At 41.1% G+C, this 15,158-nt stretch overlaps 2 protein-coding genes across 2 annotated transcripts in view; one reads left to right on the forward strand and one right to left on the reverse strand.

Annotated features, from left to right (window-relative positions):
• On the reverse strand, window positions 1-5,534 carry fscn1b (fascin actin-bundling protein 1b). Its single transcript, XM_053615733.1, has 5 exons — window positions 4,402-5,534; window positions 3,525-3,681; window positions 3,112-3,233; window positions 2,832-3,002; window positions 1-2,567 (listed from the first exon to the last, which is right to left on the reverse strand). The coding sequence occupies exons 1-5, from the start codon at window positions 5,216-5,218 to the stop codon at window positions 2,362-2,364; spliced, it is 1,473 nt and encodes a 490-aa protein (XP_053471708.1). The 5' UTR covers window positions 5,219-5,534; the 3' UTR covers window positions 1-2,361.
• Window positions 5,535-14,050: 8,516 nt separating this feature from the next.
• actb1 (actin, beta 1) overlaps window positions 14,051-15,158 on the forward strand; it is a 3,856-nt gene continuing 2,748 nt past the window's right edge. Inside the window, exon 1 of the mRNA XM_053615131.1 lies at window positions 14,051-14,186. The gene's annotated coding sequence lies outside the window, so the exon portion shown is untranslated. The remainder of the gene's footprint in view (window positions 14,187-15,158) is intronic.

Below are 15,158 nucleotides of genomic sequence, written 5' to 3' on the forward strand. Positions count from 1 at the left end.
TGTGTGTGTGCGTCCATTTTGTTATGCAAACCCTTACTTTCTCACCCACAACTTTGGTGACTTTGCACTTGCTGTTTCCATGGAAACACTTTATCAAAAAGTCATAAATCTGAACAAGGAGAGAAAGAGAGAGAGAGAGTGTGTGTGTGTGTATGTGTGAGTGAGAGAGAGAGTGAGAGAGAACACTGTCATGTTAGCATGCTAATCTGTAATTCAAACAAGACCTAGTGACACTTAGCATACTAGCTCAAACGGACTGTTTTTAACACGGCCTTGTTAGCTTGTTAGCTCGAATGAAGTCGCTGAGTCTTAACATTCACAAATGAATCTTTGACGACACAAAAAGCACACCGAGAGCTTGTTTTGAGTTGGACTCCAGCTTTATTTGTCTTTGACTTTACAAAGAGCACACGAAGACAGAAAACCCGAGCATTTCTATACTACTTTCTTACATAAGAAAGGCACCGATCACTTTTCCTCACGTACATTCAAACCAGATTAAAGCTTTTAGACACAGCAGTGCAAATTAAACCAAAGCTTAAACTCCACTCCACTCCACTTTAAATATGTTTATATGGAAATATTTGTGATTCTGATGCTAACTTGTATTTTGGTTGGTGCTGTTGTTGTTTAATTTTTTTTTATTCTTTGTTATTCCTGTGAGAAGTTAGCGGTCGTGATGACGTCACGTCGTTATTGTTAGTGCCATAGCTAGCGCGGTTACGACGACGTTTAATAGCAGAAAAAAATGAAGCGATCTCAAACGGTCATATCTCGCTTTCATCTCCTGAAACCGACAACATTTTCCGAAGCAACGTTCAGGATCGTCCGGCGTCGACGCAACGGAGGCGGCGACGTTAGACTCGTTAACGATGTACGAGATGACGAGCGCGTTAAAGTTGAAGCGTCGGAAGGGGATGTGTTTGAGCAGAGTGTATATATCTCACAGGACATGAGACAGCTGGACAAACGAAATCACTAAAGCGCCGCTGCATCGCTCTCTTTAGCTAGAGATGAAGCTAGGGCTAAATCCCATTGAGCCGCTATCAGAACAGCATTGTGGGTAATGTGGGAAACCGTTACGCCAACCGGATTAAACCACAAACATCAACTCAGAATTCGATTGCAAACGGGTTCGAGATGAATCTTTCTTTTAAGAGGCTACACGTGCCTCGTGTATCTGATAAACAAATCAAAGGTGGGATTTGTGCGTGAAGGGACGTAAATGTCATCAGGAAAGCGCAGGTGAGCAGCAGTGGTTCTTCTAGAACTTTCTAAGTCTCAGCGCTGCTATTTAAAACACGACCTCATTACGGCAGCCGCCGTTCACGCTAAAAATGTTTCTGGTTCAGGACACAGTCCTCATCTCTGAAGGACAAGCTGCTGATTACACTAACCATCATCATCCACGTCTGTTAACACTTACAGTGCTGTTCCTAGTGGCTGAGGATCTGTGCCTGTTACCCATAAAGCATTGCGAGCATACGGGATTGCGTTCCACCCATCACTGGATAAAGAATGAACTGGAGTGATGTAGCTGAGCTTGAGGAACTGTTTGCATTTCTACATTCTTACACTGTTTTCCAGTTGGCGTACTTGTAGGCTTCATCTTTTAAAAAATGAAAAAAAAAAAAAAAAAAAAAAAACTACTTCCATTTAGGCCACGCCCATTTCAGACACAGAGCGTAACATAATGGTGTTACACTCCTCTAACACCCATGTTTCTATTTTACAAAATTACTAACGCTGACGATATGAGTTTTCAGTATGAGCTTTCAGACGACGCGTAGCTAATAAGAACGATTTTTCCTCGCTAGTTATCTAATACAGAAACGTCTTAGTGTGCGGTTTGTCTTGGTTTCGTGTGCAACGTGCTTTTTTTTTTTAATGTGCTAATTTGGTTGCTTTGAGCTTTGTATTCACATTACGTAGCATAGTTTGTACTTATAGCGTCCTTGGTTCTGAAATAGTTCGCATGACAAGATAGCAGAAGGCTGTAACCGTACGTTCACACTAGCAAGTGACAAGTGTTGCTTGTAGTTTGTCTTTTATGGGTGTGTGGTGACTGCTACTGTCGTCGTTTGTGGGCGGGGCCTGTCCAGCATTTTATTTTCTATATATAGCGCTATCTAGTTGAACAAAAACGACTTTTTGGAGTTACGTGTTACGTGCTCAGCCTTGGACTAGCTTCATTCTTAGATTAGATTAGCAAAGCCGGCTAACTTCCGTTTTTGAAACTGTCAATGGGAACTAACTGCAGGTAGGAACTAAAGTTGAAATCTGTCACGGACGTGTGTAGAAACTGAGTAGTCACTTGCTAGTGTGAGTGTAGGTTAAGCTACTTTCACACTCAGGTATGTATTAGTACTCCCACAGCGTAGCATTAGCGATACCCTGCGCATTAGCCTTCAACACCCCAGCATGGTCTCCCTTCAGATAAAGGCCTTGTTGTGTCTTAATGGCCACTCTGTTATAATCACAGAACTCAAACAGGAAGTAGACAGGAGTGGCGCTGCTGCTCACGACTACACCGTTGGCCTCCACCATCCAGTACTTCCCTGTCGAGTCTAAAAGGAAGAGAGAGAAAGAGAGATGGAGAGAGTGAGTGGTGATTTGCCTTCGGCCGGATTAAACATCCCTGAAGTCAAAAGATGCTAAGCGCTAAGTTGCTAGCATGTGCTTTGTTTCGGTTTCGCCCCATCTTATCGTCGCTTTGTTTCTCTAAGGTGTGCACCTGTTCTGTGTTGAATTCATTTGGATATTTATACCACGCTGTCTCCCTTCTTCTTCGCAAAGTCTTGGACAAAGCGTTAAAATGAGTAAAGCCTTACCTCGGAGACCGTATGCGTTGTTGTTGTACTCCAACTGGAAGACGTCGTAGGAAGAACGGTTGGAGTCCAGGGTTCCGGTGCCTTGCTTACGACAACCGATGAAGCCGTCTTCCCCACGCAGGACTATTAACGGCCGATTAATGAGCTTCAAAACAAACTCCTCCTGTTCACCTGGAACAATCACAACACGGTGGTCGAAGAGAACGAGAATTCTTGATTTTAGAACTGCAAGCATTTGTCTGCTGCTAACAAAAAGGGTATCCGCTCCTCATACACACACCTGCAGAGTCCACGGAGGCCGCCAGCTGGCCGTTCTTCTTGGCTGCTAAGTACTTGCCGTTACTGGCCTTGAGAGTGATCTTCGCTCCTTTCCACTCCAACTCAAAGAAGCAGCTGGCTGATCTATAATAAATGAGCGCAGTGATTAGCATAATGTTTATGGACGTTATGTAAGGAATAAAACTCTCGGGGGAGTGTGCTGTTACAGGAAAATAAACGTTGCTCATTGACGGGAAGATGACGTGGAGTTAGCGTTACCTCCCTGAAGTGGATTCATTGCCTATAACTGCATTTATTCCTCTTATATCACAGCAACTTGCCAACAATGACTTAATTAAGAATAGCGTCATAGTTTTATTTTCGTCACCTAATTTATCTGTCGTATTAAATTGGACTGCAGTTGTAGTTCCCTACTTTTCAGACGCAGTGCACTGGATCGCTCCACTCGGAGTGAGACTCCAGTATTTCCCATTGCAGGCCCTGAAAGCACAGCGCTTCGTCTCCTGGTCCACCTCCATCTGGAAGACTTCCTGATCCGACTCTTCATCCTGATTGGCTGACAGATCTACGCCTGAAACGCACCACAAACCAATCAGACAGGGATTTCAGACGCGGGTCTGATCTCACGCTTTGTCTCGGGGTGTATTTCGATACTTAACTAAGGTGATTTGTACTGGTAATAGGTTATTACACTAGAGAAACACCTGATTAGGCTGATAAATCAATCTGACTCCGCCCTCTTTCAAAGACATGCCCCAGGGGCGGGGCATATACGTTCTGGAGAGCACTGAATTGGACAAGTAGAAGATTAGACGATGAGGTATCAAAAAAATAAATAAATAAATCTGCAAAACATCCTTTCAGTACATTATTCTCGTCACAAAGGTTCTTGTACACTCAGAAAGAGCGCTAGAGGAATAAAATAATTCTGCTTCCCTAAAGAATTTCTGACACAGGGTTCTTTTGTATTTTACTAAATCAATAACTAAGGCGCGATGTTTACTTCATCTGGGTGTTTCCTGATAGTGGAAAATTATGATAATTAATGTTGAAAAATTGTAAAGATATTTACCAGAAACATCGAGAATGGCAACAGACATCAGAATGATGGTTTGTGGTTAATGACAATGACGTCTGAAGTGATTATGGAGGTGATTTACATCTTCTACTTTCCTAAAAGTATGGCCATAAGCATGAGAGAGAGAGAGAGAGAGAGAGAGAGAGAGGTGGACATTACGCATAAAAGGGTTGATATTTGTATCACTTTATTATCAGTGAATAGAAGCCGCACCCTGGCGCGTGGACACGTTCCTGTCGTTGCTGGCGGTGAGCACCACCTGTCCGCGGCTTCTTTCCAGCACGAGCGCCTCGTCTTTACCCACGCGGACGCTTTTACCCGCCTTGACCGCGCCGCTCGGGCCGGAGGGCGCCAGGTATCTCCCCGCGGCGTCCCGGAACGCCACCGTGCCCGCGCGGAACTCAAGCGTGAATCCGGTGTCGTCGCGCGGCTCAGTGACCAGCGCGCCGGTGCTCGCGAGGAAGCGGCCGTCGGCTGTCTGCAGGTGGTAGCGGCGCTCTCGGTACACCAGGGTGAGCACGGAGCCCACGCCCCAGGGTGCATCGCGGTCCGCCGCGAGCTCGCCGCGCCCGGGGTGTGCGTGCAGGTAGCGCTTGCGCGCCACGCTGTACAGGTTGACCTGCGGGTGCATGGCGAGGTGCACGCACCACTTCTCGTCGGTCGCGGAGCACACCACGCGGTCCTCGGCGCCTCCCAGGTAGCGGCCATGCGCCTCGGAGCGCAGAGACCAGCGTCCGTCGGCGTGCGCCACCACGCAGAAGCGGCAGTCCGGGGAGGGTCGCTCGCACTCCGCCGTCACGTTGCCGTCCTTGTCGGAGGACAGATAGCGACCCAGGTGACTGCGCAGGAGGACCGAGCTGGAGTCTCCCGCCTGGTCCGCGTGCTCCAGCGTCCACACCTGCTTCTTACGCATGGACGTGGCGCACGCGTTCACTTTGAAACCGAACGCCTCCGCGGTTAAATACTTGTCTTCTGCATTGATCAGCCCGAGCTGGATGAGTGTGCTCTCTCCCAAACCTCCGGAAGCCATTTTCTTTTAGAGATCTAGAGAATTTTTGTGGGAGTCCGGGTGGGTGTGACCGTTAGCTTTCTGAGTGCGCGCGCGTGTCCGTGTGCTGGTGTGCGCCCGCGTGCGTGATAGAGAGAGAGAGAGAGAGAGAGAGAGAGAGAGAGAAGGAGAAAGAAGGTTTTCCAGACCCCCCCCCCCCCCCCCGCCTTCCTCTTATTTCTACGTCTCTGAATAAAGCAGGTGCGCGCGCTGTATCATCTGTAGGCTACTGTGAGCGCGCAGCACCTGGCCGGCGCGCGCATCGACGCAGCGTGACCGTTATCTTCTGACGTCAGCAGTTGCCAGGAGGAAAAAAAAAAAGTGCACACTTCCGCGCTTTTATGGGAGAATAAAAAAAAAGCCCACTAGCTTAGCCTACTTCATTCTGTGTAGAATGTAATTTTATCTCACATTTCTGTTGAATTCTCGAATCTGATTCTTGCTGATTAAGTAAGAAACACAAGTAAACACATGGTGGAGTGGTGTGATGATGAAGCAGAGTTACTGTTACCACCCCAAAGTTGATTGTTTTCCTATAACAGCACATCCCTGAGTGATTTTTTCCTCTATTTGATAAAAAGACAAAAAAAAAATCGCAGCTTGTTATACAATGTTATCGAGAAACCGCAAAGAAGCGTAAACTCCTCAGTCCTGAAGATGTGGGAACACTTAAAGTTACTGCTTTACCTCTGACTGTTACACAGCGCCGACACTGGAGACTCCTTCCATAAACATCTCCTTCCCCTGAGGGAAACTTCACCACATGAACGACTACACACGTTTTTAATCCGTTCGCACGGTCTCTATGTTACTGTAGAAACGAGAGCGTATTAGAACGAGCGCGTTAATAAGTAAACGAGTTGGATTTGATTTATTGGATTTCGGAACTACCGTCAGAGCTGCTGTAATAGAAAATGACTCAGCAGCTTCTGACTAATCAGAACTGACAATTCAACCGCGTAAAAATATGCGAAAGACGTGATTCACAGACTCGTGCTTCGGCAGGAGAAATTCTGTTTCGTAGACGATCAGATAATCTGACAACCAACAACGGATCTCGAAAAGATCCGTGACAAACAAATTGATCGTTTTGTACCAATTGTAAGTTCAGAACCACTCTACTCGAACGTACGAACTCAAACAAGTAAGGACGATGTGGTTATATTTATATGTTATAAGTCCTTCATTTTAACGTTGATTTCAGCGGTCAGAGGTTCTTCAAACATACTGACGAATGCACGCACAGACACACCTGCACCAGGTAATCGATATCTCTGACGTGCTGACGGCCTCCACAGGATTCATTTATCAGGCTTTATTCGCTGTCCGGAACTGGGACAGAATCAAAAACGCTTCATGTCTCTGGAGACAGACCTAAAATTAAGATTTCTCACAGTGGCCTACTAAATTCTCACATTTCACATCCACGGGCCTTAAGAGCCTTAGGTAATAAGAGAATAAGAAAGAATGATTTTTTTTTTAATATATTAAGACTCATGAATTTCCAACTCAATCTGTGCTGATAAACGAGACCGAACGTTCAGAATTAGGGTCACCTTTACAGTAACCTCATTCCCATGCTCTTTCCCCTTCAGCCATTTGAAGACCCATTCTATTACTTTATTAGCGCAAGTGAAGTCTGTGCAACTGTACACTTCAGAGCATAACTTTTATAAACAGTGAAAAATTCACAGTAGCTCTCGAATGATGTGCTTTAGCATGAATATCTGAATAAATATGCTGAGAGTTTAGGGGGTCAATCGGTTAGTTACTTAATAATATATATTATTGCATTTAAGCGTGGGAGACTGTACAGCCATGTACATGTAGGCTACATGTAAACCATTAGCTTATCTCAGTGAGCTCACCTAGCTAGCCAGATCTTTTGACGCTTTACTTTTTGTTGTAATTTCCTGTTTTGTTAAATATCTTGAAGTGCTATTAGGACTAGGACTAATAGGAAACATTCAAGATAATGTGTAGCTAACTATGTCGCTAGAAACATGTATGAATTTACATGAGCCTAACGAGCTAGTGAAACACCAACAGCATTTGGCTAAGTTAGCTAGCTAGTTAGTTAGTTAGCTATAGCCTTTACTGTTGATTTTTCACCTGGTTAGTTCTTTTAACATGCCTTCCTTAGATATAGAACATTTTCAGATTAGTTGTGTTCATTGTTGAGAATTTGTAAAGTAGTTTATGACTTATGTACACTTGATCACGACGTTCCCTGTCCTGCGTACTCTTTCCAACACCACAGCGGTGTTGAATTCTTGACTCCGATTGGTTGAATCCTTTTCTAAAAGACACGCGCAGTGCCGACTTCTTTTCTCCGTTCTGATAATAATAAAAAAAAACTCTATTCTAATTATCTGCTAGAAATCTCAAATCGTACTTCTTCACCTAACACATGATGATATGCAACTGATCATGACCATACCATGAATACGCAAATTAGTCTATGACGTCATCAATCGACTTATAGCCACTTTTTGAGTACGAGTTAACAACGCTTCTCTCTCTCTCGATCTCTCAATCTCTCTAATAGATATGTGGATTACTTACAACAAGACGTATAGCTGCTAGCAGCAATTATCTGGGATTATGGTGTTTAGTGCCCTTAAAGATGTTAAAAGATATTACTTAATATTGTTCAATCTGATAAGCACCTAAATCAAAGAAAAAGTCTTTTTATCTTTAAAGTGTGTGTGTGTGTGTGTGTGTGTGTGTGTGTGTGTGACGTTCTCATTCTTTAAAAGGCAGTAATCCTTCCTCTTTGCCTTATTTAGCCAATACTACGAGTTTACCTGTCGAAGGTTGAAAATGGAGCGCTTCTATTGGCTGGGATGTTGGTGATGGATCACACTGGACCCGCCCTAAAAGGGTAGCCGAGTTTCTACCTTATAGGTGGTTTGCAGTCACCTGTAGCTAATGAGAAGAGGTGGCATCACTGACCTCCACCTGTCTGTCTTCCTGATTCTAATTCTCTGTGCCTGTGGCCTGTTGTTGCCTTATAAGGAATTAGCTATTCATTAATCCCCAGTACTACACTCAGATATCATAAATGGGTTATACAGAGAATATATGAGCCTTCTATTACAGAGTTGATAAATGTATACATCAAGATGTATAAATCAAAACGTGTGTGCATGTGTGTATTATAAACTGAATTATTTTACTATGCGCACATGTATAACATACACATATTAAAAAACATTTTAAAAATTAATAATAATAATAATAATAATAATAATAATAATAATAATAAAAGTAAAATTTATTTCGTACCAAATATGTTCAGAATGAATGCTCACTTCCTGACTTCCGCTTTCTTAAATCACGTGACCCCGGCGTTCCAACTCCCCGCGTCACGTGACCCGCTGAGCGATCGCCATAAAAGGCATAGGTCTTCAGCCGAGCCGTTGTTGTTGTTTTTTTCTTTCTTAAAGAGACAGTAACCCTTAAAGCAAATCGCGTTCCCATTGAAACCGCCTCATTCACAGTCACTTCCTGGGCGGTTTTTGATTCCTCCAAGGTCTGCAGGAAATGAAATGTTTGGGAGGCAGAGCTGTTTTAGACCAGTCTACAAACAGTGTGGTTATTCTCTACAAAACCAAAAAGCTCTTCTGTTTTCGTTAATCCTTCATGAGAAGGACTGTAAAGTTTGTAAGGGCTGAAAGTAACTGCAAAACAGAATTCTCGTCTACGGCAGAAGCCGAAGCCTGTGTTCTATCGCAGATCACTGACGCTTGTGTAAATTATTGACTTGAACAGACTACAAACAGCAAAGAAACGTGCTATGCATATTCCCACTGCAACATACAGTAGCGGTATAATGAATACAACACTTAGCGATGTGCTGTTAGAGGAAAATAATCGACGACGGGGTGGTACGATGCGGTGTAGTTTACTGACGTTACTGTTAGGTTGCTGTACCACAGTAACAAACGCTAACAATAAAGCACAGGTTTCCAACCGTGATCCTACAACACTCCATGTCCTGCACAGTGTGTATTTTCCCTGCTCCCAACAAATTCGATGACTTTGCTAATTAGCAGGGCTTCGTGGGTTAAAGTGGGTGTGTTTGAACAGGATAAAGGACAGCACTACAGGACAGTGGGTACTCCAGGACCAGAGTTGGGTATCAGTGTATGAATGAACGACACGTCCTACGTTTGATCCATTTACAGTAATATATTTAATGTTGTTGAACATCCACGAAACGAGATAGCTCCTGTTCTGTTGAAGTTAATAAAGTTTTTAAGAAGAACCACAAAGAATAAACTCCACTATCCTTTGTCACTATTGTGCTTTCAATACCATTTACTAAAAATGTCAACTTTAAACAGTATAACGTTAATACAAATGACTGTAGAAATGATCTGCCGTGACCGTGTCCCCTTCAAAGTCCCCTGTGTAGGTTTCGTGGACTGCATCGATTCATTTTCCGCTTTGGAGAAGTAACTGTACATAATTTCACTTCCAGGTGGAAGCGATGGTCTTTCTCAGTAGGTCTACCTCACTTCAGCTAATGCGTTTGACTTTCACTTCATTTCGAAGGAAAAATCTCAACGTTCTCCTCACTGCTTTTGTTTTTTCTTTTTCATTTTTCTATAATCATATAATAATATATACTGAGGCGAATTTAGCTTTAAATTAGCTCCACGGATCTAAATTCCTGTCAGAACTACACTTGTGTGTTGCGACGTGACAGCGAGAATGAGATGAGATGAACTCTATCTGCTACTACGTGCACTTTGTACATTTATTCCAATAGCTTAGCAATTAGCATTCAGTTAGTTTCTATTGTCAGAGGTTTTATAATGCGCAGGGTTGCTAGGGCTCAGCAAAATTTCCCCACACAAAAAGGCCTGAAAGTAAACTGCGCCTCGGGCTTTATGTGGGAAACAAGGTCACCGTGGTGCACGCGCATTTCTGATGTACAGACTTTATCCCCTTTTCCCTTTCTAAATCTTTACAAAATATCTTATAGTACACACACACACACACACACACACACACACTGTCTACACTTACACTTTCCCTTTGTTTGCCATAGCCTATATTTGCAGAAGGTGATTAGATTTAACCTTCAATTGTTTGCTTTACAACAAAAACAAAGTTCTTCGCAGATGCAGAATATTTTTGAAAGCAGCCGAAAAAACAACTCTGGCAATCGTTCCAGTTAAAATTAGGCTTAGCTAATTTTTTAGCACGTTCTTTGGTTTCTTGGTGAAAGAGACGCTTATTTAATATCAGTAATTAAAAATCACTGTGATTTGAAATCGAGGCAGACGTCGTTTTCCTCAGTGAATCGTTCTTGTACTTTTCCTTTTGATACTTTAGAACTTCAATTGTTACCAGAGTGTTCATTTAGATTGATATCGAGTACTTGCACTTTTAGTTGAATTTCAGTACTTTTTCCACTTCTGCCGCAAAAACAAGGATTCATTTGTGTTTTTTGGGAAGTGTGCATGAGGAGGTACAGGATATAAAGGTCAGTCCTCTATTGTAGTATGATTAAAAGGTTAAGGATTGTGGAAAAAAAATGAACTGTTTACAGAATGCTTTGCATTCATTTTTAGCCTTTTTTCTTGGGGTGGAAGCCAAACTTCCTCTTCTGTTTCAAGAGAGGAAGATTAGAGGAGGTTCCTATTTCAGATTTGCTTCATGACTTTTCTTTTGCCTCGCCCTCCTAGAAAAAAATCCTTAAAAGGCTTTCAGTCCTTCAGTTATTGCCATAATGTAGATATGCAGTTTGCTGATACCAGCCTACTCCCACACACACACACACACTCATACTGAATGACATTACCACACAACACTGAAACACTGTAACACATACCAAAACAGATTGTGGAATACCTATCATACTTGGATGTACACACACACATGCACATACACACTTAAAGGGAGTGCTAATGAAAAGCCAATCCCCATTCATAAAGTGATATAGCATTGCTGTTAGTCATCAGTGTGACTTCCTTACAGGTCAACGGACATGTAATCAGTAATCTGGTCGATTAGCATAATCATTACAGCTGGTATTATCTGTCAGGTTTGAAAATAAACTGCTCGTCTGAGTCAGTATGTATGATGCAGGATGTGATTCTGCCAAGGGCATGGCATGTTTGCTTGAATAACGTGTGTGCAAACATAACATTTGACTTATTTCATGAAGAATGAATGAACCTTCTAACTTTCTTAGTTATCATGCCTCGCCCTCAGCTTATGATATAAAAAAAAGGTTTTTTTTTTAAATAGAAGAAGCTTTAAAATATACCCAGTAAAAAAATGTGTTGGTCCCAAAATGGCTCCTAGAAAATATAGTGATCTTTATTTATCTTTATCTCATTTATATTTACCTTTATCTTGTGCCTGTCTAATTGTACTGCTTTTTTTTTTTTGGATTAAGACTGTGTTAGTGAGGCAATTCCCAAGTCAGATTCCTTGTAAGTTAGAATCTATGTAAAGAATGTTTGACTCATGTGTGTACGAGTCGACTAAAACAAAAACCTTCGTAACATGTTTTAGTGGGAATATGTCAAATCAAATCAGACTGGTGCAAAAGCAAGACATTTTGGATATGAATTCTGAATTGAAATTTAGGTCAACACCAATGTAATCAAAACACATCAAAGACACAAGTTCGTGCTTTCCAAGTTTCCAAGGCAGTCCGAGGTTGATTTTTTTCTTCTTCAGCGAACCATTCCCAGCGTAATAAACATTCCACACGTCGCGCATCACACCTTAGACCAGTTAGAATTAGAATTTTAACCACAGTTAGAATTAGAATTTTAACCACAGTTAGAATTAGAATTTTAACCACAGTTAGAATTAGAATAATGTACGTAATTAGATTTTGTTTTCTTTTTTGTAGGTCATAATACTAGAACGTTCTTTCCTCATATATTTTGAATGCAACTTAACAATAATCTGCATGGTAATAACCTCAGACGTCATCCTGACAGGGGTTAAACTGAAGCTAGGGCAATAGAATTAGCTCTTAATTAATTAATTATCTGTGATTTTTTAAAATATTCAGATCATTGTCACATTTTATGTGTATCATGAGGCCTGCCACAGCAACTTTTATCCTGTAATGCATACGTTACGTTTCCCATTAATAGTAATAACAGACCGTAACTACAACACTAATAATAATTCATTTGATTTACATACTTTATTTATTACGAATTTTTTTTTTACACTACATAGCAAAATATTTTAAAAATCTATGCTTTAAGGAATAACACTTTGGATGTGCTGTTATAGGAAAACAAATGCATTGACAAGAAGCGGAGTCACGGTTGCCACTCCAAAATTGATCATTTCCACTCATAAAGTGTTTTTTTTTTTCTTTTTATACAACAGCAATTTGCCTTTGATTAAAATTTTTTAACAACTTATAGTTACGTTTAATGTTCTGGTATGTCCTTACAACAAGTTAGTTCATTTTATCACTTATGCTATAGCAGCTATAAACTAATGATTGATATGTTTTTCCTTGTTAAGCAACAACGCATTTTTAAAATCAGTTTGTTATCAGGTTGAGATGTATATTGTGCGCCGTACAAGTCCCTGCGAAAGAGTAGTTACCATAGAAACAATAACATAATAACACGAAGGCATTAATATAAACTTGTAATCTGAATTACAGACAAATCAACACTTTCTGACCAGTAACCTCTGAGAATTAAAAAGCACTGTGACAAACACTCGTTAACGAAAGAATGGATCGTACTAGTGGGAATCAAGTTAACCTCAGTGTATAAAGAATGACATTTTTTTTTAAACACATTGGAAGAGGATGAATTCCTCCTGATCGTTCAACACATCTCTGTCTGCTCCAAATTATGACTGTTTAGTTTTTAGGATCCTGAAATACACGAATGGGGTGTGGATGCAGCACATTTACATGAACAGAACTACCACATAAATAGAATTGATGTCCTGTGATTATAAAAATTGTATACTGAGAAGATTAGAAACTGTTTCTAATATAGCGCACGGGTGCAGGGTTTATTTTAGTCATAGAGCATGCATATTAATTCATCACAATGAAGTATTGTTAATACAATAGCGTATAATGGCCTTTTATTTGTATTTTTTATTTTTTACCAAATGAATGGAATCAGACACGCCCACGTGGCTTTAAACCCGGAAGTGACCCATATCAGAACGCAAGACAATACCGGGAGCTTTTACTTTGCTGTATTTTATTTATTTATTTATTTATTTAAGAGTGCGGTATTGCTGGGAAAATTGTTTGATATTGCTTGATCGTTATACACAGGAAATGTATTGCATTTATAAAGAACCGTTATGAATGGACGAGTCAGGAGTCGACTCTTTCAATGAATGGATTAAATAGAGGTATATATATGTATTCCAAACTCCTGTGCTTGTAAATCCCCATTCCAGGATGAAAATGAGTCACTTAACTTAATTACATGCGTATTAAGACCAACAATGTGCTCATTCTCCATAACCTGGCGTCAGATTTAGCTAAACGAGCTCTTATTTAGCATCAAACTGTTTACGCCTGGTTAATGAATAGTCAACGCTTATATCCCAACAGCATGTCTACTAAGATGCACCTGAAGTATATAAATTTCGACTATATATAACATATTATTGTGTAATTCTGCACAAATCATGTCTTCTTCTTCTCCTATTTTTTTTTTATGTTCCTTTCGCTTCCACCACCACACAACTCAACTCTTAACTTGAATTTCAAGCAATGGGCCTGGAACACGCCAACTGGGTGACGTCTAGCCAATCAGATCACGCGATTCCGAAAGTTTACCTTATATGGAAGTCGCCGGCCACTGCGCGGGGTATAAAAGGAGCGCCGTCACCATTCAGACACCACTTTGAGTTTTTCTGTGCATTCGGAAGCAGTGCTCCTTTATTACAACTACTTTCCTGTTCAACCTTTAATTGCTTGGTAAGCCGCGCTTTAGCTTTCTCTAATGATGTTTATGATTATATTTATTCTGTCTTAAAGTGCTTTGTTGTTGTTTTTCCTTAGCGCTGGGAATTATTTATATTGATCTTTTTTTTTGTGTGTGTAGTTCTTCTTAGTTCTAGTATCTCATCATAGTGCAAATGATGTTTAGCTGGCTATGCTTGAACTATGAAAACTATTTTTTTTTTTTTTTTTTTTTTTTTTAAATATAAATACTACTTTATGAAGAGCTGTGACGTTATTACTCGGTGTGAGTTAAGAATATATTCCTGACTGGCTAAGTTGGGAAATGTTCCTACTTAATATCATGGTTTTATTTACTTATTTTAATGGAAAAAAAAACGTCTGGAAGCTTCTCCAAGCATTTAGTTCAGTATCTTGCAAGTTTGAATGGTGGGTGTGGCAGTAGCATCTTGTCTCTCAGTCATATCTCGTTTAAGACATGCTTAATTAAAATGGTTGAAGGAATAAAATGTACTTCTACTACATTAAACTCGGGTTAATTTTAAACCTAAGTTTTGTGGGATTTTCTATTTCTTTTGGGGCGGGGGATAAACTGTATTACTCTAAGGGACTATTGTTATAATTTGCAGAGGTATGCTGAGAGACTTTATGATTTTAGAGCAAGGCTTTGTGTGTGCATGTAGAAGTGATGAATAATGCTGAGGGAGTGGATAATGGAGTCCATTCAGCATGGCGCATAATGAGGCTGTGTAAAATGGGGAGTGGTCGCAGCTCACGAGCCGGTCGAACTTATTGCCATATAAGGCAATAGTGAGTCTGCCTGGCCACTTCCTTTGTCTCAAAGCGCTCAGTTTTGGGCTTTGCGCCTGTGCGCCACCTGCTGGTGATCAATAATCTCCTTCTGAAGGGTGTGTGCATGTCTAAGGTGGATCTTCAACTCCTTCCTTGTTTGAAGTGTGTATGTGGTGGTCAGTAATTTAATCCCCC

The sequence above is a fragment of the Ictalurus furcatus genome, chromosome 26, assembly GCF_023375685.1.
Source record: "Ictalurus furcatus strain D&B chromosome 26, Billie_1.0, whole genome shotgun sequence".
Taxonomy (NCBI): domain Eukaryota; kingdom Metazoa; phylum Chordata; class Actinopteri; order Siluriformes; family Ictaluridae; genus Ictalurus; species Ictalurus furcatus.